Genomic DNA, 25,474 nt, shown 5'->3' with positions numbered 1-25,474 from the left:
TGGAAAATCTTAAGGTCTTCATTCAGTTCCATGAACAGAACAGTCTGGTCTGACTCATAACTGGAAGTGGACTAAGTGGTAAAACATAGATTAACTGTACTATCCTCACACAATTCTGCAAGTTTCCAATATTCTCTCATGCAAACCAAAATATTTAATTATTCTCAAAAAGGTGAATATTTGTTTCTCAAGTCCGATGATGATGATCATTCTCAACTGTTATTTCTGAGTTGGACAGATGTGCACAAATTTCTGGATTTGGGTCTTATGAATGTTAAAGATACTGCAGTGCCACCATTTACTAATTAGAAATATTCAACGCAACCCCAGGGAGAAATAACATAGAAAGGAGTACATTGACTATTTATTGCAAAACACCTAATAGTTGTTTCTGACAGTATATCAAATGTGAAATCAAGTACAAAGCAGATGCAAACAGTATATTTTTCCAAAAACAAAACTTGATTTTTAAAAATTTCTTAAGATTGCAAAAAAGTTTCTATATCACACAATCAAATGTAACCCAATAGTGCTTTAGTAAAAATATTACAACTGAAGAATAATGAAAAAGCAGTGATTCAGCGCAGAGTGAGAGAGAATTATGAGCAAATTCACTCCTCAGATCACCAGCTGGGCAATTAGTTCCTTGGCATCTTGCATGCTTGCTGGTACTTGCGACCCATCTTCAGCAACATGGGTTCCGATAAGAAAAAGCTTCCTTTTATCACCTAATTTAGCAAGGGAAAGTTGTTCATGGATTTCTGAAATAGTGCAGGCTCCTTTAATATCCTGTAAGACACAATAACCTAATCTTACAGACAAGTAATTACTCCCTTTAACATTTTTGGTAATTGCTGGAAAACATGACACTTTGGAGTGGCGATTAGTATCAGAAATTCACCGTACCCACTTACCTGTGGCAACGTTCTCTGTGCCTGTCTTGCTTGACCTTCTTGTCGAACAGAGCTGAAGTGAAGGAGGACTTGCCCTTTTTTGCTGCACTCGGTGACATGAAGCAGTTAATTCCCATGAAACTAACAGGCCAGGGAAAAGGAAAGGGGTGGGGGAGTCAGAGGTCAGGTTGATCAGATATCAGGAGGAGAGGTGGAGCTCAGAGGCATGCTGGAAATCGGGAGCTTGGTGAGTGAGGAAAGTGCTCCTTTCTTTCTCTACCTTTTCTTACATCCAGTAGCTGTCACTTACTTTGGTAAAGGAGAACAAGCTTATTGGTGAGCAACTGGTAAGTTATTCTACTTATTCTAGCTGTAATGAATAGTTTTTTTAAGTTGCAGTATGGCAGGTTAACTTGGCTGAGTAGAATGTACATCCTGTGATATGTGGGAAGTAATGGACACACTATTGGTCCTGGACAAACACATTTGCAGCAAGTGTCACCAGCTGCAGAAGCTTGCATTGTGGGTTTTGGTACTTGAGAGCAGTTGGAGTCACAGTTGTGTATCTGAGAGAAGAACTACATGGATAGTAAATTTTGGGAACTGATCATACCACCCAGGTTAGGAGTGTACAGTTAGAATGTGTGACCACTGGGCAGTTTAAAGGAATCATGCAGGAGTCAATGAGTCTTTTGCTTGCTAATCAGTTTTCAATTTTAGTGAGGGTGAGGGTGATGATTTCTGAGGAGAATGCAGCCAGACCCAAGTCAGTGCTACTGTATGCAGGTGGTTCAGCTGCACAAGCGGGGAGTAGAAGAGCAATAGTGATAGGGGGGTTCAAAGTCAAGGGATCAATCAGGCATTTCTGCAGCAGTAAATGTGATCCAGGATGGTGTGCTGCCTCCCTTGTGCTAGGGCCAAGGATGAAATGCAGTGGCTGAGTGAGGATGAACAGCCAGCTGTCATGATCCACATTAGTACCAACAATATAAGTAGAAAAAGGGATGAGTTCCTAAATACGGATTTAGGGAGTTAAGAATGAAGTGAAAAAGCAGGACCACAAGAGCTGTAATCTCAGGATTATTCCCAGTGCCACATGATGTTGAGCACAGCAACAGGAAGAGTGACTGATTGAATACGTGGCTAGAGATTTGGTGTAGGAGGGACAACATCAGATTCCGAAGCACTGGAAACAGATCCGGGGTAGATGGAACATGTTCAAGCTCGAGAGGTTATACCTTAACAGGACCAGGATACACAGAGATTTGCTAGTGCTGTTCGGGAGGTTTATGCTGGGGACCTGAGGAGTTGCTCAAATTGGAAGTAAAAAGCGAAACGAGGTGTTGTTGTGCTAATAATAAAGGATAGGATCATTGCATGAGTAAGGGTGGATCTCAGGTCAGAAGAACAAAATCTGTTTGGATGGTGCTAAGGAAAAGCAAAGTGCAGCAAATTCTGGTGGGAATTGTTTATAAGCTACCAGGTAGTAGCATGGGACATGGTATTAATCAGGCGATTAGAGAAGCATGTAGCATAGATAATACAGTAATCATGGCTGATTTCAATCTGCAGCTAAACTGGATAAACCTTTGAGCACAATGTTATGAAGGACAGGTTTCTGAAGTGTGTCAAGGATAGTTTTCTAAAGCAGTCTAGAATTTGTAAATACTATTGAACCATCAGCAAAGAGCTTGCATGTGGTCCACAGGCTGCAGTTTGGACACCAGTTCATGCAGACGGTCTTTACTAAGCATGGTCCATACAAAATATTGGTGAAAATTGCTCATATTGCAGTTTGCCTTTGTTTTGAGAACACTGATGAGACTCGTACCTGCTTGTTGGCTAAAACAACAACAGGAAGTGTTGGATGTCCTTGGACCAGTTGGTGAAGTTCCTTTTTAGCAAGTGGCAAGCGGTTATGGTCTGCTGCATCCACCACATAAACTAGTGCATGTGATCCAGGTAGATAAGAGGGCCAGCATTTACGTAGAGATTTATTACCGCCAACTTAAAGAGAAAATACAATAGGTGATACAGCAAATCAGAGTAAACATAGCAAAGTGCAAGGTTTTTTAATTATATCCATTTTGCTGAAAATTGGAATTCTATTGCACCAAAGATCATTTGGACTAACAAACCTGCGCTGCCACTCAGTCCCATTCCCACACCTACGCTGCCTCTCTCAGTCCCATTCCCACACCTACGCTGCCTCTCTCAGTCCCATTCCCACACCTACGCTGCCTCTCTCAGTCCCATTCCCATACCTACGCTGCCTCTCTCAGTCCCATTCCCATACCTACGCTGCCTCTCTCAGTCCCATTCCCATACCTACGCTGCCTCTCTCAGTCCCATTCCCATACCTACGCTGCCTCTCTCAGTCCCATTCCCATACCTACGCTGCCTCTCTCAGTCCCATTCCCATACCTACGCTGCCTCTCTCAGTCCCATTCCCATACCTACGTTGCCTCTCTCAGACCCATTCCCAAACCTGCGCTGCCACTCAGTCCTATTCCCATATCTACGTTTCCTCTCTCAGTCCCATTCCCATACCTACGCTGCCTCTCTCAGTCCCATTCCCATATCTACGTTTCCTCTCTCAGTCCTATTCCCATATCTACGTTTCCTCTCTCAGTCCCATTCCCATACCTACGCTGCCTCTCTCAGTCCCATTCCCATATCTACGTTTCCTCTCTCAGTCCTATTCCTATATCTACGTTTCCTCTCTCAGTCCTATTCCCATATCTACGTTTCCTCTCTCAGTCCCATTCCCATATCTACGCTGCCTCTCTCAGTCCCATTCCCATATCTACGTTTCCTCTCTCAGTCCCATTCCCATATCTACGTTTCCTCTCTCAGTCCTATTTCCATATCTACGTTTCCTCTCTCAGTCCCATTCCCATACCTACGCTGCCTCTCTCAGTCCCATTCCCATATCTACGTTTCCTCTCTCAGTCCCATTCCCATATCTACGTTTCCTCTCTCAGTCCTATTTCCATATCTACGTTTCCTCTCTCAGTCCCATTCCCATATCTATGTTTCCTCTCTCAGTCCTATTCCCATATCTACGTTTCCTCTCTCAGTCCCATTCCCATACGTACGCTGCCTCTCTCAGTCCCATTCCCATATCTACGTTTCCTCTCTCAGTCCTATTCCCATATCTACGTTTCCTCTCTCAGTCCCATTCCCATACCTACGCTGCCTCTCTCAGTCCCATTCCCATACCTACGCTGCCTCTCTCAGTCCCATTCCCATATCTACGTTTCCTCTCTCAGTCCTATTCCTATATCTACGTTTCCTCTCTCAGTCCTATTCCCATATCTACGTTTCCTCTCTCAGTCCCATTCCCATACCTACGCTGCCTCTCTCAGTCCCATTCCCATATCTACGTTTCCTCTCTCAGTCCCATTCCCATATCTACGTTTCCTCTCTCAGTCCCATTCCCATATCTACGTTTCCTCTCTCAGTCCCATTCCCATATCTATGTTTCCTCTCTCAGTCCCATTCCCATATCTACGTTTCCTCTCTCAGTCCCATTCCCATACCTACGCTGCCTCTCTCAGTCCCATTCCCATATCTACGTTTCCTCTCTCAGTCCCATTCCCATATCTACGTTTCCTCTCTCAGTCCTATTTCCATATCTACGTTTCCTCTCTCAGTCCCATTCCCATATCTACGTTTCCTCTCTCAGTCCCATTCCCATACCTACGCTGCCTCTCTCAGTCCCATTCCCATACCTACGTTGCCTCTCTCAGTCCCATTCCCATACCTACGCTGCCTCTCTCAGTCCCATTCCCATACCTACGCTGCCTCTCTCAGTCCCATTCCCATACCTACGTTGCCTCTCTCAGACCCATTCCCAAACCTGCGCTGCCACTCAGTCCTATTCCCATATCTACGTTTCCTCTCTCAGTCCCATTCCCATACCTACGCTGCCTCTCTCAGTCCCATTCCCATATCTACGTTTCCTCTCTCAGTCCTATTCCTATATCTACGTTTCCTCTCTCAGTCCTATTCCTATATCTATGTTTCCTCTCTCAGTCCTATTCCTATATCTACGTTTCCTCTCTCAGTCCCATTCCCATACCTACGCTGCCTCTCTCAGTCCCATTCCCATATCTACGTTTCCTCTCTCAGTCCTATTCCTATATCTACGTTTCCTCTCTCAGTCCTATTCCTATATCTACGTTTCCTCTCTCAGTCCCATTCCCATACCTACGCTGCCTCTCTCAGTCCCATTCCCATATCTACGTTTCCTCTCTCAGTCCTATTCCTATATCTACGTTTCCTCTCTCAGTCCTATTCCTATATCTATGTTTCCTCTCTCAGTCCTATTCCTATATCTACGTTTCCTCTCTCAGTCCCATTCCCATACCTACGCTGCCTCTCTCAGTCCCATTCCCATATCTACGTTTCCTCTCTCAGTCCTATTCCTATATCTACGTTTCCTCTCTCAGTCCTATTCCTATATCTATGTTTCCTCTCTCAGTCCTATTCCTATATCTACGTTTCCTCTCTCAGTCCCATTCCCATACCTACGCTGCCTCTCTCAGTCCCATTCCCATATCTACGTTTCCTCTCTCAGTCCTATTCCTATATCTACGTTTCCTCTCTCAGTCCTATTCCTATATCTATGTTTCCTCTCTCAGTCCTATTCCTATATCTACGTTTCCTCTCTCAGTCCCATTCCCATACCTACGCTGCCTCTCAGTCCCATTCCCACACCTACGCTGCTTCTCTCAGTCCCATTCCCACACCTATGCTGCCATTCTCAGTTCCATTCCCATATCTACATTGCCACTCTCAGTCCCAGTCCCATTCCCATACACACACTGCCTCTCAGTCCCATTCCCATACCTATGCTCATTGCACAAAAACAGTGTTTCTAACCTCTCTTTCTTTGCTCTTTTGCTAACGGTCTTAAGTTGCATCATCTCTAGTTGACTGGACAGGAGTAAAAAGGTTTCTCCCTTTACCTTCAAATATTTAATGACTTTTCAGATTTCCTTTTAATCTTGTTTATCTTAATGAAAAGTATTCAATTTTCTCAAAAGTCAAAGCAAAACACTGTGGGCACTGAAGAGCTGAAATAAAAGCAGCAAGTGCCTTTAAAACAGAGCTGATCTGACAGCATTTGTGGAGAGAAACACATATTTACTTTTTATGTCAGCTTTTCTAGCTCTTAACTATTACTGAAGCCTCACACTACATTCTATTCTAGTCAACACTTGAACCCATAACGTAGTCTTGATAACCCTCCTGCAGAAAAACATCCAAAATTAGATGATATTCAAACTGCATCCTAAACAATTATTTACGCTTTTGGGATTAACTCTTTGACCCTTTCTATAAAACTTTGAATCCCATATTTTCTTACACCTTAAATGACCTATTCCCCCTCTTTGTTCAGACTGCTCTGTGCCACACATCATTTCTGGGTTATCGTTAACAACTCTGTCAAAGACAATCAAATATAAATGGTTAGAATAATTAACTTGCATTATTCTCAAAAAATGCCACCATTTTGCCAGATCCTCTTTCCTTGTGACTGTGTCCAGGTGTCACGTACAGAAAAGGAAAAGCAGTTTCAGATTCTGGGCATCTGAAACGGTGTGGGTATGCCGGCGTTGGACTGGCGTAAACACAGTAAAAAGTCTGACAACACCAGGTTTTAGTCCAACCTATTTATTTGATAATATTCTCACAAGCTTTCGAGGGGTTACCCTCTTCGTCACCTGACGAAGAGGGTAACCCCTCGAAAGCTTGTGAGAATATTATCAAATAAATAGGTTGGACTAAAACCTGGTGTTGTCAGACTTTTTACCATCTGAAATGGGGCAGCAGAGAAGGTATTCCTCAAGCTGCTTTACACTGTGCTGTAACTCTTCGAATAGTTGTTACAAGATATTGTAAAAGCAGCAGAGGGACTTCACTGAAGCATTATGAGAGAGGTCAGTGCAGCAACATCTATTAGAGCTGGGAAGTGGAAGAACTCCTCCAGTGATTGGCTGAGTGAGAGTGCTTTTGGAGTTGGGTGGAAACAGGCAGCAGAGGCTACAAGGGAGAGTGCTGATTGGTAAGGAGGAGGACAGGTAGATAATTTTTTTTTCCAACTTTTATCACTTTTTTATGGTTTGAAAATACACATTGTGGTTCGGAATCAGTAAGGGCTGGAATTGGTTGGATGAGGATAAGGAAAGAAAGGCATAATTAGTGCTAAATTTAATAACTACTTATTTTGATATAATTGATTAATTAACACTAGAAATGTCAGTCAATGGGAAGTAGTGTTCGAACTGCGAGATGTGGGAGGTCCGTGATGTTCCAGCATTCCAGATGACTACATCTGCAGGAAGTACACCCAATGGCAGCTCCTCACGGACCACATGCACTTAGGAGCATGCAGGTGGCGGAAAGCATCTCAGACAAGAGTTATAGAGATGTGGTCACACTCAAGGTGCAGGCAGATAGATGGGTGACTGGCAGAAAGGGCAGGCAGTCAGTGCAGGAATCCCCCGTGGCTGTCCCCCTCTCTAACAGGTATATCGCTTTGGATACTTTTGAGGGGGATGGCCTATTTGGGATAAACAACAACAGCGGCCACTGCAGAGGCACCAAGGTTGGCTCTGTTGTTCAGCAGGGAGGGTCAAAGCACAGGAGAGCAATAGTCATGGGGCTCCATAGTCAGGGACACAGATAGGCACCTCTGTGGTCGTGAAAGAGGCTCCAGGATGGTGTGTTGTCTCCTTGGTGCTAGGGGCTGGGATGTCACTGAACAGGGCATCCTGAAGGGGGAGGGTGATAAGGCAGAGGTCATGGTATATGTTGATACCAATGACATAGGTAGAAAGAGGGATGAGGTCTTGCAGCAAGAATTCAAGAGGTAGGCTGTAGACTAAAGAGCAGACCTCTTGGGCTGTAATCTCTGGACTACTCTCAGTGCCACAAGCTAGTGAGTACAGAAATAGAATGGCACAGATGAATGTGCGGTTTAAGAGTTGGTGCAGGGGGGAGGGTTTTAGATTCCTGAACCAATGGGACCATTTTTGGAGAAGGTGGGTCCTGTACAAGTTGGACAGTCTACATCTGAACCAGAGTGGGACTAATGGGACCAACTGTTACAGGTAATGCATTAACATGGATAAAGGATTGGTTAACCAACAGAAATCAAAGAGTAGAGATAAATGGGTGTTTTTCTGGTTGACGATCAGTGACTAATAGTGTGCCTCAGGCATCACTGTTGGGACTGCAATTGTTTACAATTTACATAGATGATTTGGAGTTGGGGACCAAGTGTAGTGTCAAAATTCACAGATGACAGTAACATGGGTGGAAGAACAAAGTGTGCAGAGGACGCTAAAAGTCTGCGAAGTGAATGGGCAAAGTTCTGGCAGATGGAGTACAATGCTGGTAAATGTGAGGACTATCCATTTTGGTAGGAATAACAGCAAAATGGATTATTATTTAAATGGTAAAAAATTGCAGCAAGCTTCTGTGCAGAGGGACCTGGGTGTCTTTGTGCAGGAATCTCAAGGAGTATGTTTGCAGATGCAGCAGGTAATTAAGAAGGCAAATGGAATTTTGCTTTTTATTGCTAGAGGGATGGAGTTTAAAAACAGCGAGATTCTGTTGCAGCTGTATAAAGTGCTGGTGAGGCCACACCTAGAGTACTGTATACAATTTTGGTCTCCTTACTTGAGAAAGGATATACTGGTACTGTAGGGGGTGCAGAGGAGATTCACTAGGTTGATTCCGGAGTTGAGAAGGTTGGCTTATAAGGAGAGACTGAGTAGGCTGGAGCTATACTCAATGGAATTCAGAAGAATGAGGGGAGATTTTTTAGAAAAATATAAGATTATGAAGAGAATAGATAAGATAGAAGCAGGGAAGTTGTTTCCGCTGGTGGGTGAAACTAGAACTAAGGGGTCATAGCCTTAAAATAAAGGGAAGCAGATTTACAACTGAATTGAGGAGGAACTTCTTCACACAGAGTTGTGAATCTGTGGAATTCCCTGCCCAGTGAAGCAGTTGAGGCTACCTCATTGAATGTTTTTAAGGCAAGGACAGATACATTTTTGAACAGTAAACGAATTAAGAGTTATGGTGAGTGGGCGGGTAAGTGGAACTGAGTCCACAAAAAAGATCAGCCATGATCTTACTGAACAGTGGAGCAGGCTTGAGAGACCAGATGGTCTACTCCTGCTCCTAGTTCTCATGTTTTTATGTTATTAATATCCTTGCTGGTGGGTTTGCTAGCACTGTTGGGAAAAGTTTAAACTAGTTTGGCAGGGGAAGGGGACCCATACAAGATGATCAGAGGATCAGAGGATTAGATTGGGTGGACAGTGAGAGCCTTTTTCCTCGGATGGTGATGGCTAACATGAGGGGACATAGCTTTAAATTAAGGGGTGGTAGTTATAGGACAGATGTCAGAGGTAGGTTCTTTACACAGAGGGTAGTAAGGGCATGGAATGCCCTGCCTGCAGCAGTTGTGGACTCGCCAACTTTAAGGGCGTTCAAATGGTCAGTGGATAGGCATATGGATAATATTGGATTAGTTTAGGTTAGAGGGTCATTAGATTGGTTGCACTGGTTGGCGCAACATCGAGGGCCGAAGGGCCTGTACTGCACTACAATGTTCTATGTTCAGACTGTTAGCAGAATTGGGACACAATACAATATAGAGAAGCAATCAGGTCAGAAGGAATACAGCGGTAGTAAGTTTCAAGGGAGTAAGACAAGGCTGGAGAGTCTGTACTTTAATGTCAGGAGTGTTAAAGGTAAAACGGATGAGTTATGGGCGAGGTTTGACACATGTAATTTTGACATAATAGCCATCATAGAGTCATGGTTGAGTGAGGAGCAGAATTGGCAGTTCAACGTCCAGGATGTAGAATCTTCAGGCAAGACAGAGGAGGGGGTAAAAAAGGAGGCATTGCATTATTAGTTAAGGAAGCAGTAGCGCAGTAAGGAGAGATTATATCTTGGAGGGGGCATCAAAGGAAGCTTTGTAAGTAGAGTTTAGGGAGAAAAAAGGGACAGCTACGTTGCTAGGTGTTTATTATAGAACTCCAGATAGTCTGAAATTGAAGAGCAAATATATATGCAAGTTGCAAGAGGTGTAAAAATAATGAGGGCAATTACATTAGGTGATTTCTTCTTTTCCAGTATTAATTGTATCACCATCATGCTAAGGGCTTAGATGGAATTGAGTTCTTAAAACGTATACAGGAAACTTTTTGGGTCAATATGTTGAAGAACCAACAAGGGAAGAAGCTGTGCTGGCCTAATTCTGGGGAATGAAGCCAGACAGGTGGTTGATGTGTTGGTAGGGGAGAATTTTGGTGCTGGCAACCACAACATAGTTCAATTCAATTTTCTTATGAACAAAGAAATAGACAAGTTGCAAAAAAAGATTTAGGATTAGGGGAGAGTAGATTTTAACAAAATTAGGCAGGATCTGGCCAAGGTAGACTGGAATGAGTTACTTGCGGGGAATCTACACAAGAGCAGTAGGGCAGGTCCAAAGGTGAAATGGGGAGGGTATAGGCCCAACATGTTCTAGGATAATAGAAGCTGTAACAAACCCAGAGAACCATGGATGACTAGAGACATTCAGGATACAATGAGAAGGAAAAGAGGCTTTTAACAGATATAAGGGGAGTAACTCTGCAGAGGCATCAGTGGAGCATAGAAAGTGCAGGATGGAGCTTAAGAAATCAATTAGAAGAGCAAAGAGGGGATATGAGAAGGCTCTAGCTGATAAAAATAGGGATAACCAGGGAAAGAGAATGGTCCATTAAGGGCCAAGGGGGAAATCTGTGGGTGGAGTCAGAGGAGACTGGTAGGATGTTGAACGAATATTTCACATCTGTCTTCACCAATGACAATGAGGAGGTAGTTATGGAACTTGGGGAGAGACTGTAAGGCTCTGGAGAAAATTATCATAAGGAGTGACATGATATTGGAGCTATTGGTGGGCTTAAAAGTGGACAAATCTCCAGGTCTGGATGAATTGTGCCCCAGCTTGTTGTGGGAGGCAAGGGAGAGATTGCAGGGATCTTATCCATATTTTTAATTCCTCCTTGGCCACCGGGGAGATGCCAGAGGACTGGAGAACAGCGAATGTGGTCCCACTATTTAAGAAAGGTTGTAGAGACTTCAGCAAAGCCTTTGACAAAGCCCTACATGGGAGACTTATTAAGAAGGCAAATGCACACGGGATACAGGTGATCTGACAAGGTGGATTCATAATTGACTTAGTGGGAAGAGACCGAGGGTGAGGACAGATAGCTGCTTTAGTGACCAGTGGCATACCACAGGGATCCGTGCTGGGCCACCTGTTGTTTGTCATTTATATAAATGACATAGATGACAACGTGGGTGGTAGAATCAGTCAGTTTGCCGATGACACAAAGATTGGCCAGGTGGTTAACAGTGAGGCAGAGTGTCTTGGGATACAGGAAGATATAGACAGAATGGTTAAATGGGCGGATAAGTGGCAAATGGAATTTAACCCTGAAAAGTGCAAGGTGATGCACTTTGGAGGAGTAATTTGACAAGGAAGTGTACTACGAAAGGTCTGACACTAGGATAGCCCATAGATCTTTGAAGGCGGAAAGGTAGGTTAATAGGCTAGTGAAAAAGGAATGTGACACACTCGCCTTTATTAATCAGGATATAGATTACAAAAGCAGAGAGGTCGTGATGGAGTTGAATAGAACTTTGGTGAGGCCACAGCTAGAGTTGTGTGTGCAGTTTTGGTTGCCACATTATAGGAAGGATGTGATTGCACTGGAGGGGGTGCAGAGGAGATTCATCAGGATGCTGCCTGGGATGGAACACTGAAGTTATAAAGAAAGGTTGGATAGGCTTGGGTTGTTTTCTTTGGAGCAGAGAAGACTGAGGGGTGACCTGATTGAGGTGTTCAAAATTATGAGGAGTATGGACAGGGTGAATAGGGAGCAGCTGTTTTCCTTTGTTGAAGGATCAGTTATGAAGGGACATGAGTTAAAAGTGAGAGGTGGGAGGTTTAGGGGGGATTTGAAGAAAAACATTTTTACTCCAAAAGTGGTGACGGTCTGGAATGCATTGCCTGGGACGGTACTGAAGGCGGGTTGCCTCATATCCTTTAAGAAGTACCTGGATGAGTACCTGGCATACCATAACATTTAAGGCTATGGGCCAAGTGCTGGCAAGTGGGATTAGGTGGGCAGGTCAGGGCCTTTCATTCATTGGTGCAGACTCAATGGGCCAAAGGACCTCTTCTGCACTGTAGTATTCTGTCTTTTTCTTTAATGCTCATCTTAATGTGCATAGAATATTCCTATTTTAGCAACTGGTGTCAATAGAAACTCAGTAAATTATCATGATTAAAGCATTTCCAAATGAATTCCAAAAAAAAAATTAGTTTAAAATACAACCCAAATAACAAAACAGCAGTTCCTGGATTAACCACTCAGAGAAAGTGGCCGGTAAACTAGCGAGATACTTAAATAAAACAAATAGTAATAAATGTGCTCTGCACTTAGCACAGAGGATTCCAGTTCCATTGGAAGATCCTGGAGTGGCGGACGGACCCTCCTTGGAAGACTTTGATCCCTCTAATGATGTATGTGGAGAATGAAGTTGGAAGATGATTTGGCTTCATTTCAGTAGCATCTACAGGTTGAATTGTGTAGTTCCCACCCACGACACAGAGCTGGAAATGCTAGGTAAGGTTAAAAAAAGAAACTCCCTGAGCCCCCATCCTTTCTCCTACAGTTCTATCCACGTAGCTGCTTTACTCTCACTAATGACAAAGCTATGAAAGATTGGCTAGTAAAAACAAACGCAGCAGTATAAAGACCTTCAGAATGGCATTGTATAAAGACCTTCAGAATGGCATGTTATCCCTCTGTGTGTCATTTGGACTTTTCCAATTCCACGTTGACACACAGTTTTGAGAAGTTAACTAGCTAAATTGTGACTTACCCTCTAAAAATTCAATCTCAGCTTCTTCAGTCTTAATGCACACACTGTTAAACATCATGGTAGGTCCATCACTCCTTTTGACTGTATTGGTAGACAGACTGTGCAGGACACTTGTCTTCCCTGCACCATCAAGACCAACTACAAGAACTTGTTTTATGCTTTCCTCATCCTTTTAAAAACAAAATTTCAATTATGTAAGACAACAGTCAAAAGTGAACTTGTTCTTCTGCAAAGTCTTTAGAAGTGGTTTCCACCACAGCAACTCACCTAGCATAGAATAATATTCTGTCCATGTTATCAGGTCTGAATGGGTACTTTAAAAAAGTCCACTGGTGTTAGTGCCCAGGACAGATATAACACAACTGAATTCGAGGTCTATTTTTTACAGCTGGGGAGTCATTTATAGTTCAGTGTTGTGGTTAACAATCTATTCAATGGCTTCTGCTAACGTAGTGTGTAAATGGTAATGATGCCACCAGGAATTGACCTCTCAGGGTACATGGGTGATTTGAATAGCTACAGTCAGAATTTGAGCTGTTCTTCATGTTCCACTTGTGGACCAAATGGCCGCATCTTCTCTGGACCATTCTCAAGGTCCTGAAGATTGTCCAAACTTTCCGTGTCAGGGTGAAACCTAGAACTCCACCACTCAGGATACTGACCAGGTTGTGGTTGGTGATGTTTTGGTGAAAGATTAAACTCTCTCGCTTCGTCTTCAGAAGCCTTACCATCTGCCCATAATCCTTTGAAGAATTTCTATAATCTATTTCTCCTCAACAATAACCTGCTCCCAGTTATTGACGTCAATTGGTGGAAAGTAGAAAATGAAAATTTAAGACTGATAATGCAGAGAATGATTACCATATAGAACAGGTTACTTTAGTAGAAGCATGGACGGCATAGTGGGACAGTGGTATGGGTGGCACAGTGATTAGCACTGCTGCCTCACAGCACCAGGGACCTGGGTTCAATTCCAGCCTCAGATCACTGCCTATGTGCAGTTTGCACATTCTCCCTGTGTCTGCATGGGTTTCCTCCACGTGCTCCAGCTTCCACCCAGGAAGTGCACGTTAGGTTGACTGGCCATTCTAAATTGCCCCTTAGTGTCAAGGATACTAATAGGGTAAATCCATAAGGTTACAGGGATAGGGTCTACATGGGATTGTTGTCGGTGCAGGCTCACTGGGGTGAATGGCCTCCTTCTGCATTGTAGGGATTCTATGATGTTAAGTGCTAGAATCATTTAAGAAACAATTAAGGTAGACAAGTCCCCAAGGCCTGATAGGATATACTCCAGAATACTGAGACAGGCAAGGCTGCAAATTGCTGGGGTCTTGAGAGAAATCTTTGTATCCTCACTGGCTACAGGGAAGGTTCCAGAAGATTGGAACAACAATGTTGTTCCATTGTTTAAGAAGGGTAGCAAGGATAATCCAGATAATTATAGGCCAGTAAGCTTTATGTCAGTGGTAGGAAATTATTGGAGAGGATTCTTCGAGACAAAATTTACTTCCAGTTGGAAATACATGGATGTGTTAGTGACAGGCAACATGGTTTTGTGAAGTGTGGATCATGATCACTAACTTGATCGAGTTTTTTCAGGAAGATGATTGATGAGGGTAAGGCAGTGGATGTTGTCTACATGGACTCCAGTAAGGCCTTTGCCAAGGTCCCACATGGCAGACTGATATAGAAGATGAAGTCGCATGGGATCAGAGGTGACCAGGTAAGACGGATATAGAACTGGCTCAGTCATAGAAGACAGAGGGTAGCAATGGAAAGATGCATTTCTGAATGGAAGGCTGTGACAAGTGGCGTTCCTCAGGGGTCAGTGCTGGGACTTATGCCTGAGGAAAATGTAACTGGTTTGATTAGTCAGTTTGCAGATGACACAAAGGTTAGTGGAATTGCAGATAGTGATGAGGACCAGAGGATACAGATCAGTTGGAGACTTGGGCAGAGAGATGGCAGATGGAGTTTAATCCAGACAAATATGAGGTAATGCATTTTGGAAGGTCTAATGCAGATGGGAAACACACAGTAAATGGCAAGAAGCGTATTGATAGGCAAAGGGATCTGGGTGTACAGGTACTCAGGTCACTGAAAGTGGCAATGCAGGTAAAGAAGGTAGTCAAGAAGGCATACCACATTCTTGTTTAAAAACTGAGTTCAAAAATTGGCAAGTCATGTTGCAGCTTTATAGAACCTCACTTAGGCGCACTTGGAATATAGTGTTCAATTCTGGTTGCTACACCATCAGAAGGATGTGGAGGTTTTGGAGAGGGTACAGAAAAGATTTACCAGGATGTTGCCTGGTATGGAGGGTATTAGCTATGAGGAGAGGTTGGAGAAACTTGATTTGTTCTCACTGGAACAATGGAAGTTGAGGGGAAACCTGATAGATGTCTACAAGATTATGAAGGGCATGGAAAGAATGGACAGTCAAAAGCTTTTTCCCAGCATGGAAGAGTCAATTACTAGGGGACACAGATTTAAGGTGCGAAGGGCAAGGTTTAAAGGAAATGTACGAGGCAATTTTTTTGTTTACACAGAGGATAGCAGGTGGCTGGAACTTGCTGTTAGGGGAGGTAGTGGAAGCAGATATGATAGTGACTTTTAACGGATGTTTGGACAAATACATGAATAGGATGGGAATAAAGGGATACGGTCCCTGGAAGGGTAGAGGGTTTTGGTTCAATCAGACAGCATGGTTGGTGGAGGCTTAGAGGGCCAAAGGGCCTGTTCCTGTGCTGTAATTTTCTTTGTTCTAAACAAGTGCTTCATCCCTCAAATCAATCTAGTGAACTTTCTCTGAACTGCCTCTAATGTATTTACATCCTTCTCAAGTAAGGAGACCAAAACTGTGTGTGGTATTCCAGATGCAGTCTCACCAATGCCCTATATTTGCAACAGCACTTCCCTACTTTGATACTCTATTCCATTAGCAATGAATGCCAAATTCCATTTTCCTTCATTATTACTTGCTGCACTTGAATACTAACTTGCTATGATTTATGCATGAGGATACCCAGATCCCTCTACACCAAAGCATTTTGAAGTTTCTCTCTACTTGGATAGTAAGTTGCCTTTTTATTTCTCCAGATAACCTTACACTTATCCACATTAATTGCCAAGTTTTGGTCCACTCACCTAATCTATCCATTTGTAGGTTTCTTATTTCCTCAATGCAAGTTACTATCTCACCCATTTTCATGTCATCTGCAAATTTGGCTAAAGTACCTTCTATCCCTGTATCCAAATTCTTATTACAGATTGTAAAGACCGAACCACACACCACTTGCCAACCAGAAAAAGATGCATCTATCTCCACTCTGCTTTTTGTTGGTTAGCCAATCCTCTATCCAAGAACATAAGAACATAAGAAATAGGAGCAGGAGTAGGCCATCTGGCCCTTCGAGCCTGCCCCGCCATTCAATAAGATCATGGCTGATCTGTTGTGGCTCAGTTCCACATTCCCGCCCTCTCCCCATAACCCTTAATCCCCTCTCTTATCAAAAACCCATCAACCCGCTTCTTAAAAATATTTAGCGAGGTAGCCTCCACCACTTCAACGGGCAGAGAATTCCAGAGATTCACCACCCTTTGAGTGAAGAAATTCTTCCTCAACTCCGTTCTAAACTGCCCCCCCCTTTATCTTGAGGCTGTGCCCCCTAGTCCTACTGTCCTTTCTGAGCGGGAAGAGTCTCTCCACCTCTATCCTATCCATCCCATTCATCATCTTATACGTCTCAATGAGATCTCCCTTCATTCTTCTAAACTCTAATGAGTACAAGCCTAGTTTATTCAGCCTCTCCTCGTAGCTCAACCCCCTCAACTCCGGCATCAGCCTAGAAAACCTCCTCTGCACTCCCTCCAAGGCCAAAATATCCTTGCGTAAGTACGGCGCCCAAAACTGCACACAGTACTCCAGCTGCGGCCTCATCAATGCCCTATACAGCCGCAGCAAGACCTCCCTACTTTTATATTCAATCCCCCTCGCTATGAAGGCCAGCATCCCATTTGCCTTCCTGACCACCTGCTGCACCTGCAAGCTGGGTTTTTGTGACTCATGCACAAGGACCCCGAGGTCCCTCTGCACCGTCGCCTGCTGCAGTTTTTCTCCACGTAAGTAATAATCCTTCCTACCATTATTCCTACCAAAGTGGACCACCTCGCACATGCCAACATTAAATTCCATTTGCCAGTTCCTGGCCCATTCGCCCAGCCTATCTAGATCCTTCTGTAGACTCTCCACACCCTCCGCGCAATTTGCTTGGATTGTTTCGGTCTTCACGGAGGAGGACGTGAATAATTTGCCGGGTGTCAGCAATGGAAAGGTGGTAGGACTGGAGGGTCTCAATGACATTACTGTTACTAGAGAGGCGGTGCTCGACAGACTGGAGGGGCTGATTGTGGACAAGTCCCCAGGACCGGATGGAATGCATCCAAGCGTTCTGAAAGAAATGGCGGAGGTGATAGTGGATGCCTTGGTTTATTACCCGAACTCCATGGGATCTTACCTTGTGAATTAATCTTTTGCACAGCACCTTATCAAACACCTTCCTGAAGTTTAGATACACTACCTCTACAGGAACCCATATTCATTTTACATCTTCAAAGAACATAGAACATTCCAGCACAAACAGGCCCTTCGGCCCACAAGTTGCGCTGATCACATCTATACCTACCAAGCCATAGAACCATCTGTAACTCCCAATGCCATTAGATCCCATATACTCATCCAGAAGTCTTTTAAAAGACCCAGCGAGTTCGCCTCTACCACCAACGGCAGCCAATTCCACTCACTCACCACCCTCTGAGTGAAAAACTTTCCCCTAACATCTCCTCTGTACTTGCTCCCTAGCACCTTAAACCTGTGTCCTCTCGTAGCGACCGTTTCAGCCCTGGGAAATAGCCTCCGAGAATCCACCCTATCTATTCCTCTCAACATTTTATAAACCTCTATCAGGTTGCCTCTCAACCTTCGTCTCTCCAGGGAGAAGAGTCCCAGCTCCCTCAACCTATCTTCATAAGGCATGCCTCCCAATCCAGGCAACATCCTTGTAAATCTCCTCTGCACTCTCTCAATAGCTTCCACATCCTTCCTGTAGTGAGACGACCAGAACTGCGCACAGTACTCCAAGTGGGGTCTGACAAGGGTCCTATAAAGTTGCAGCATTACCTCCCGCCTCCTAAACTCAATCCCTCAATTAACGAAGGCCAGTACACCATACGCCTTCTTGACCGCATCCTCCACCTGCGAGGCCGATTTAAGAGTCCTACGGACCCGGACCCCAAGACCCTTCTGCTCCTCTACACTGCTAAGACTCCTACCCTTGATATTGTACTCCTGCATCCTGTTGGTCCTGCCAAAATGAACCACTACACATTTATCCGCGTTGAAGTCCATCTGCCACTTCTCCGCCCAGTCTTGCATCCTATCAATGGCACGCTGCAACTTCTGACATCCCTCCAGACCATCCACAACACCACCAACATTCATATTGTCGGTGAACTTACTAACCCATCCCTCCACTTCCTCATCCAGGTCATTTATGAAAATGACAAACAGCAAGGGTCCTAGAACAGATCCCTGGGGCACTCCACTGGTGACCGTCCTCCATGCAGAAAAAGACCCATCCACAACCACTCTCTGCCTTCTGCAGGCAAGCCAGTTCTGGATCCACAAGGCCAAAGCCCCTTGGATCCCATGCCCTCTCACTTTCTCAAGAAGTCTTGCATGGGGGATTTTATCAAACGCCTTGCTGAAGTCCATGTAAACCACGTCCACTGCTCTTCGTCAATGTGTTCAGTCACATTTTCAAAGAACTCAACTGGGCTCGTAAGGCCCAACCTGCCCTTGACAAAGCCGTGCTGACTATTCCTGATCATTCCAAACTTCTAAAAATGCTCATAAATCTCGTCCCTCAGAATCCTCTCCATCAACTTACCAACCACTGAGGTCAGACTCACCGGTCGGTAATTTCCCGGGCTATCCCTGTTCCCTTTCTTGAAAATAGGAACCACATCCGCAATCCTCCGGAACCTCTCCCGTCTCCACCGATGACGCAAAGATCATCGCCAGGGGCTCTGCAATCACTTCCCTCACCTCCCACAGTAACCTGGGGTACATCCCATCCGGTCCCGGCCACTTATCTATCTTGATAGAATTTAAAAGTTCTAACACATCCTCTTTCTTAATATCCACATACTCAATCTTTTCAGTCTGCCACAAACCTGTAGTACAACCTCCCAGATCACTTTCCACCGTGAATACCAAGGCAAAGTACTCATTAAGCACCTCTGCCATTTCTTCCGGTTCCACACAGACTTTTCCCCCTTCACCTTTTATAGGTCCTATCCCTTCTCTTCTCATCCTTTTACTCTTCACATATTTGTAGAATGCCTTGGGATTCTCCTTAATCTTACCTGCCAAGGCCTTCTCATGTCCCCTTCTGGCTCTCCTAATTTCCTTTTTAAACTCCTTTCTACAAGCCTTATACTCCTCTAGATCCTTAACATCTCCTAGCCCTCTGAACCTTTTATACACCTTTCTTTTCTTCCTGACCAGGTTCACCACAACCTTCGTGCACCACGGCTCCCGCAACCTACCAAAACCTCCTTGTCTCATCGGAACGTTGTTGCGCAAAGCTCCAGTCAAACATTCCTTGAAAGTCCGCCACCTCCCTTTAGTAATTTTCCCCAAGAACACCTCCTTCCAGTTTACTTGTCCAATTGTCTGCCTAATGTCATCATATTTCCCCTTACTCCAGACAAACACCTTCCTAGCCTGCCTGATCCTATCTCTTTCCAATGCGATCGTGAAGGAGATAGAATTATGATCCCCATCCCCAAGATGCTCTCCCACCGAGAGATCCGTCACCTATCTGGTTCATTAGCCAGCACCAGGTCAAGTACAGCCTCTCCTCTTGTAGGCTTATCCACGTGCTGTGTCAGGAAACCCTCCTGAACACACCTAACAAACTCCTCCCCGTCCAAACCCCTTACCCTAGAGATATTCCAGTCGATGTTTGGGAAGTCTCCCATCATGACAACTCTGTTATTACTACATTTCTCTAGGATCTGTTTCCCTATCTGCACCTCAACTTCCATGTCACTATTGGGCGGCCTATAGAAAACACCCAGCAAAGTTATCGACTCTTTTCTGTTCCTAACTTCCACCCACAGAGACACCGTAGACAGTTCCTCCACAGCATCCACCTTCTCTGCAGCCATGACTCTGTCCCTGATCAACAGTGCCACTCCACCACCTCTTCTGCCTCCCTCCCTGTCCTTCCTGAAGCATCTGAATCGTGGCACCTGAAGTACCCAGTCCTGTCCCTGAGACATCCAAGTCTCCGTAATGGCCACCACATCACATTCCCAAGCAGCAATCCACACCCTAAGCTCATCTACCTTATTCACTACACTCCTGGCGTTAAAATATACACACCTCAGTCCTTCGGTCTGGGCACTTCCCTTCTCTATCACCCATCTAACCTCCCTGTCATATTGTCTACAGTCCTTCTCTACCCGGGAGCTAACCTCCTCGCTCTCAGTCCCCTCATCTCTATTCCCTCCCCCCAACCTTTCTAGTTTAAAGCCCCTTGAATAGCAGGTTAGTAATCAGTATTCTGTAAACCGTGTGCGATTTTATATGCCCTTCTCTGATCAGAATCTTCCACACACCTGACGAAGGAACACCGTTTCCAAAAACTTGTAAGATTATTTTCAAATAAACTGCTTGGAATCTAACCTGCTGTTGTGAGATTTCTTACAGTGTTAACAATGTTGTGCCAGGTGAAGAGAGCAAAACCCCCCAGAACCATCCACAGTCCCCCCCCCTTCCCCCCCGCGACACTCGCCGCCCCCCCCCCCCCCCCCCGGGCACTCGCCGCCCCCCCCCCCCCCCCCCCCCCGGACACTCGCCGCCCCCCCCCCCCCCCCCCCGGACACTCGCCGCCCCCCCCCCCCGACACTCGCCGCCCCCCCCCGCCGCGCGCGCGCTCATTCCCGGCGGACGGTTTAGACTCCAGGCCGGGGCCTGGGCCTGGGCCTCACCTCTGCTTTGACTGCCGGCCTCCACTTCGCGAACAGCCGCTCCCAAGCCACATAAATGATGCCGCCGACCAGCGCCACGGCCACTCCGAGCAGCCCGGTCCGGTAGACCTGCTCCAGCATCCCGACAGCAGCAGCTCCCCGGCCCGAGTCCGCGACAGGCGGCAGCGCCGCTCGGAGCCGCCCAAAGGCTGCGGGGGGAGGTAGCGGCCCGGCCCCGGCCCCGGACTCCGGCAGCGCCCTCTGTGAGCGGCCTCACCGCATTGTGATCAGCTGCAGCCGTCAGTCAGCGGTCCGGAGGCCGGGGTCACAGCCCGGGACAGACCCAAACCGACCCCGGCCCGGCGCCAGGACCACAGCCGGGGGCTGCGAGTTACAGCTCGGCCCGGTCAGAGTGGCCTGGGAGCCGGTTCAGGTCGCTGTCGCTGCCCGGTACTGTCCAGTTTCAGCCCCGGTTTTGAAGCTTTATTCTGGGTGAATCAGAACAGCGGAACCGACCCCAATTCACACAATGATAATGGGGCAGGAGGCCATTTGGCCCATCGGGTCTGCGCTGGCTTTGCTGTGGAAGGGTCATTTGGATCTGAAACATTTTCCAGAATTCTCCAGTCTCGCTGCCAGTGCCAGCAGGAACAGAGAACCTGGTGCCCGGCCTGAACTGAAGAGCAGGACCTGGAGGGTAATAATTTCTGGACCACTACCGGTGCCACGTGCTAGTGAGAGTATGAACAGGAGCATTAGGCAGGTGAATGCCTGGCTTGAGAGCTGATGCAGGGGACAGGGATTTAGATTTTTGGATCATTGAGATTTGTTTTGGGGAATGGCTGACCTGCCCAAGAGAGATGGGTTCCACCTGAACGTGGATATGCCGTCGTTGGACTGGGGCAAACACAGTAAAAAGTCTGACAACACCAGGTTTAAGTCCAACCGACTATCAAATATTACTGTCAAATAAATCGGTTGGACTTAAACCTGGTGTTGTCAGACTTTTTACTGTGTTTACACCTGAACTGCAGGGGGACTAATATCCTGGTGGGGAGATTTGCTAGAGCCACTCGGGAAGGTTTAAACTTGGGGTGGGTGGGACCCGAAGCAGTAGGGAGTCAGAAGGGAAGTTTGAGGACACCACAGAAGTTAAAGAGAGCACATTAATTAGTAAAGGCAGTGTCAGTAATCCTACTACCAGACAGTTTGGGCAAAAGCAAGACAGAGAGCAAAGGAAGTCCAGATTAAACTGAATTTATTTCAATGCATGAGGCTTGATGGGCAAGGCAGATGAACTCAGGGCATGGATGGGGACATGGGACTGGGATATTATAGCAATTACTGAAACATGGCTAACAGAATGACAGGGCTGGCAGCTCAGTGTTCCAGGGTACAGACGCTACAGGAAAGGTAGAACAGGAGGTAAGAGAGGTGGGGGAGTTGTGTATTTGATTTGATTTATTGTCAGTGAAAAGTATAGTTTTTTGCGCACTATACAGATAAAACATACCATAGAGAAGGAAACAAGAGATTACAGAATGTAGTGTTACAGTCATAGCTAGGGTGTAGAGAAAGATCAACTTAATGCAAGGTAAGTCCATTCAAAAATCTGACAGCAGCAGGGAAGAACCTGTTCTTGAGTCGGTTGGTACATGACCTCAGACCTTTGTATCTTTTTCCTGAAGGAGGGAGGTCGAAGAAAGGATGTCCAGGGTGCGTGAGGCCCTTAATTATGCTGGAGGCTTTGCGAAGGCGGCAGGATGTATAGACAGAATCAATGGATGGGAAGCTGGTTTTCTTGATGGATTGGGTTACACTCACAACTTTGTAGTTCCTTGCGATCTTGGGCAGAGCAGGAGCCATACCAAGCTATGATACAACCAGAAAGAATGCTTTCTATGGTATATCTGTAAAAGTTGGTGAGAGTTGTAGCTGACATGCCAAATTTCCTTAGTCTTCTGAGAGAGTAAAGGTGTTGGTCGGCTTTCTTAACTATAGTATCAGGTCGGTGGACCAGAACTGATTGTTGGTGATCTGGACAACTAAAAATTTGAAACTCTCGACCCTTCCTACTTCATCCCCATTGATGTAGACAGGGGCATGTTCTTCTTTACGCTTCCTGAAGTCGATGACAATCTCCTTTTGTTTTATTGACGTTGAGGGAGAGATTATTATTGCTGTACAAGTTCACTAGATTCTCCATCTCATTCCTGTGCTCTGTCTCATCATTGTTTGAGATCCAACCCACTACAGTGGTGTTATCAGCAAACTTGAAAATCAAATTGGAGGGTAATTTGGAAGCACAGTCATAGGTGTATAAGGAATATCGTAAGGAGCTGAGAACACAGCCTTGTGGGTACGCGTTTGAGGATGATCGTGGAGGAGGTGTTGTTGCCTATCCTTACTGATTATGGTCTGTGAGTTAGAAAGTTCAGGATCCAGTCACACAGGAGGTGCCGAGGCCCAGGCCATGGAGTTTGGAATGAGCTTCTTGGGAATAACTGTTGAAGGCTGAGTTGTAGTCAATAAATAGGAGTCTGACATAGGTGTCCTTGTTATCTAGATGGTCCAGGGTTGAGTGCATGGTCAGGGAAATGGCGTCTGCTGTGGACCTATTGCAGTGGTAGGCAAGCTGTAGTGGATTCCAGGAGGCCGGAATTGATTCGTGCTATGACTAATCTTTTGAAACACTTCATAATGATGGATGTCAGAGCCACCGGCCAATAGTCATTAAGGCACACTACCTGGCTTCTCTTTGGTAGCGGGATGATGGACTTCCTCTTGAAGCAGATAGGAACCTCAGATTGTTGTAAAGAGAGGTTGAAGTACCTCCACCAGCTGATCTGCAAAGGATCTGAGTGCACGCCCCAGTACCCCATCCAGGCCAGTTGCTTTCCGTGGGTTGACCTTCAAGAAAGCTGCTTTGATATCTGCAATGGTGACCCCAGATACAGGTTCTTCCAGGGTAGAGAGTATGGCCCTGCTGACCTCTTGCTCAAAACAAGCGTAGAATGCATTGAGCTCATCAGGGAGGGGTGCATTGAGCCAGCAATTTTACATACATTCATCTTGTAGCCTGTTATGTTTTGCAGACCTTGCCACAGTCGGTGTGGCTAGCTTGGTCCGGTATTATCTTTTGGCATCTTTGATGGATTTCCTTAGATCATATTTGGCTTTCTTGTATGGCCATAATGTGGCAATGCCGGCGTTGGACTGAGGTAAGCACTGTAAGAAGTCTCACAACATCAGGTTAAAGTCCAACAGGTTTATTTGGTAGCACAAACCTCAAGCTTTCAGAGCGTTGCTCCTTCATCAGGTGAGTGGGAGTAGTGTTCACAAACAGGGCATATAAAGACACAAACTCAATTTCCAAGATAATGGTTGGAATGCGAGTCTTTACAGATAATGAAGTCTTAAAGATACAGACAATGTGAGTGGACAGAGAGTTAAGCACGGGTTAAAGAGATGCGTATTGTCTCCAGCCAGGACAGTTAGTGGGATTTTGCAAGCCCAGGCAAGTCGTGGGGGTTACAAGTAGTGTGACATGAACCCAAGATCCCGATTGAGGCCATCCTCATCAGTGCAGAACTTGGCTATTAGTTTCTGCTCAGTGATTCTGCGCTGTCATGTGTCGTGAAGGCCACCTTGGAAAACGCTTACCCAAAGATCAGAGGCTGAATGCCCATGACTGCTGAAGTGCCCCCCAACAGGAAGAGAAGACTTCTGCCCGGTGATTATCGAGCGGTATTCATTCATTTGTTGTCGTAGCACCTGCACGGTCTCCCCAGTGTACCATGCCTCGGGACATCCTTTCCTGCAACGTATCAGGTAGACAACGTTGGCCGAGTTGCAAGAGTATGTACCGTGTGCCTGGTGGTTGGTGTTCTCACATGAGATAATGGTATTGTGTCAATGATCCGGGATGTCTTGCACAGGTTGCTGTGGCAGGGTTGTGTGGTGTTGCGGTCACTGTTCTCCTGAAGGCTGGGTAGTTTGCTGCAGACAGTGGTCTGATTGAAGTTGTGCGGTTGTTTGAAAGCAAGAAGTGGGCATGTGGGGATGACCTTGGTGAGATGTTCGTCTTCATCGATGACATGTTGAAGGCTCTGGAGAAGATGTCGTAGCTTCTCTGCTCCGGGGAAGTACTGGATGGCGAGGGGTACTCTGTCCACCGTGTCCCATGTTTGTCTTCTGAGGAGGCCGGTGCGGTTTTTCACTATGGTGCGGTATGAGTGCCATATACTGTCCTTATGAGGGCATCTTTCAGTGTCTGGAGGGAGTCTGTTATGATCTTCCTCATCTGAGCAGATCCTTGGTATACAGTGGGCTTGTCCATAGGGGATGGCTTCTTTAATGTGTTTAGGGTGAAAGCTGGAGAAGTGGAGCACTGTGAGATTATCTGTGGGCTTGCGGTACAGTGAAGTGATGAGGTGACTGTCCTTGATGGAGATATGTGTGTCCATGAATGCAACCGATTCCGATGAGTAGTCCATGGTGAGTCTGATGATGGGATGGAACTTGTGGATATCATCATTTAGTTGTTTCAGTGATTGTTCACCATGAGTCCA

General features: G+C 45.7%; 1 protein-coding gene across 1 annotated transcript; it reads right to left on the bottom strand.

Moving 5' to 3' along the window:
- Positions 1–344: 344 nt before the first annotated feature.
- Positions 345–21,574, bottom strand: LOC145348279 (ADP-ribosylation factor-like protein 9). Its single transcript, XM_080196481.1, has 4 exons — positions 20,925–21,574; positions 12,864–13,032; positions 2,725–2,900; positions 345–789 (listed from the first exon to the last, which is right to left on the bottom strand). Exons 1-4 carry the CDS (start codon positions 21,042–21,044, stop codon positions 619–621), a joined length of 636 nt encoding a protein of 211 aa, XP_080052607.1. The 5' UTR covers positions 21,045–21,574; the 3' UTR covers positions 345–618.
- Positions 21,575–25,474: the final 3,900 nt, after the last annotated feature.

The sequence above is a fragment of the Carcharhinus amblyrhynchos genome, chromosome 1 (genome assembly GCF_965287045.1).
Source record: "Carcharhinus amblyrhynchos chromosome 1, sCarAmb.v2.hapA, whole genome shotgun sequence".
In the NCBI taxonomy this organism is placed as follows: domain Eukaryota; kingdom Metazoa; phylum Chordata; class Chondrichthyes; order Carcharhiniformes; family Carcharhinidae; genus Carcharhinus; species Carcharhinus amblyrhynchos.
Note: the sequence above shows the minus strand (reverse complement) of the source record. Positions and strands in the feature narration are given on the sequence as shown.

Excerpts from the sequence above, each read along its gene's own strand:
- LOC145348279 (XM_080196481.1), bottom strand. The coding sequence starts at position 21,044 with ATGCTGGAGCAGGTCTACCGGACCGGGCTGCTCGGAGTGGCCGTGGCG. Across the intron at positions 13,033-20,924 it reads GGCCGGCAGTCAAAGCAGAG|GATGAGGAAAGCATAAAACA; the intron begins GTGAGGCCCAGG and ends TGTTTTTAAAAG. Across the intron at positions 790-2,724 it reads TTGTTTTAGCCAACAAGCAG|GATATTAAAGGAGCCTGCAC; the intron begins GTACGAGTCTCA and ends TGTGTCTTACAG.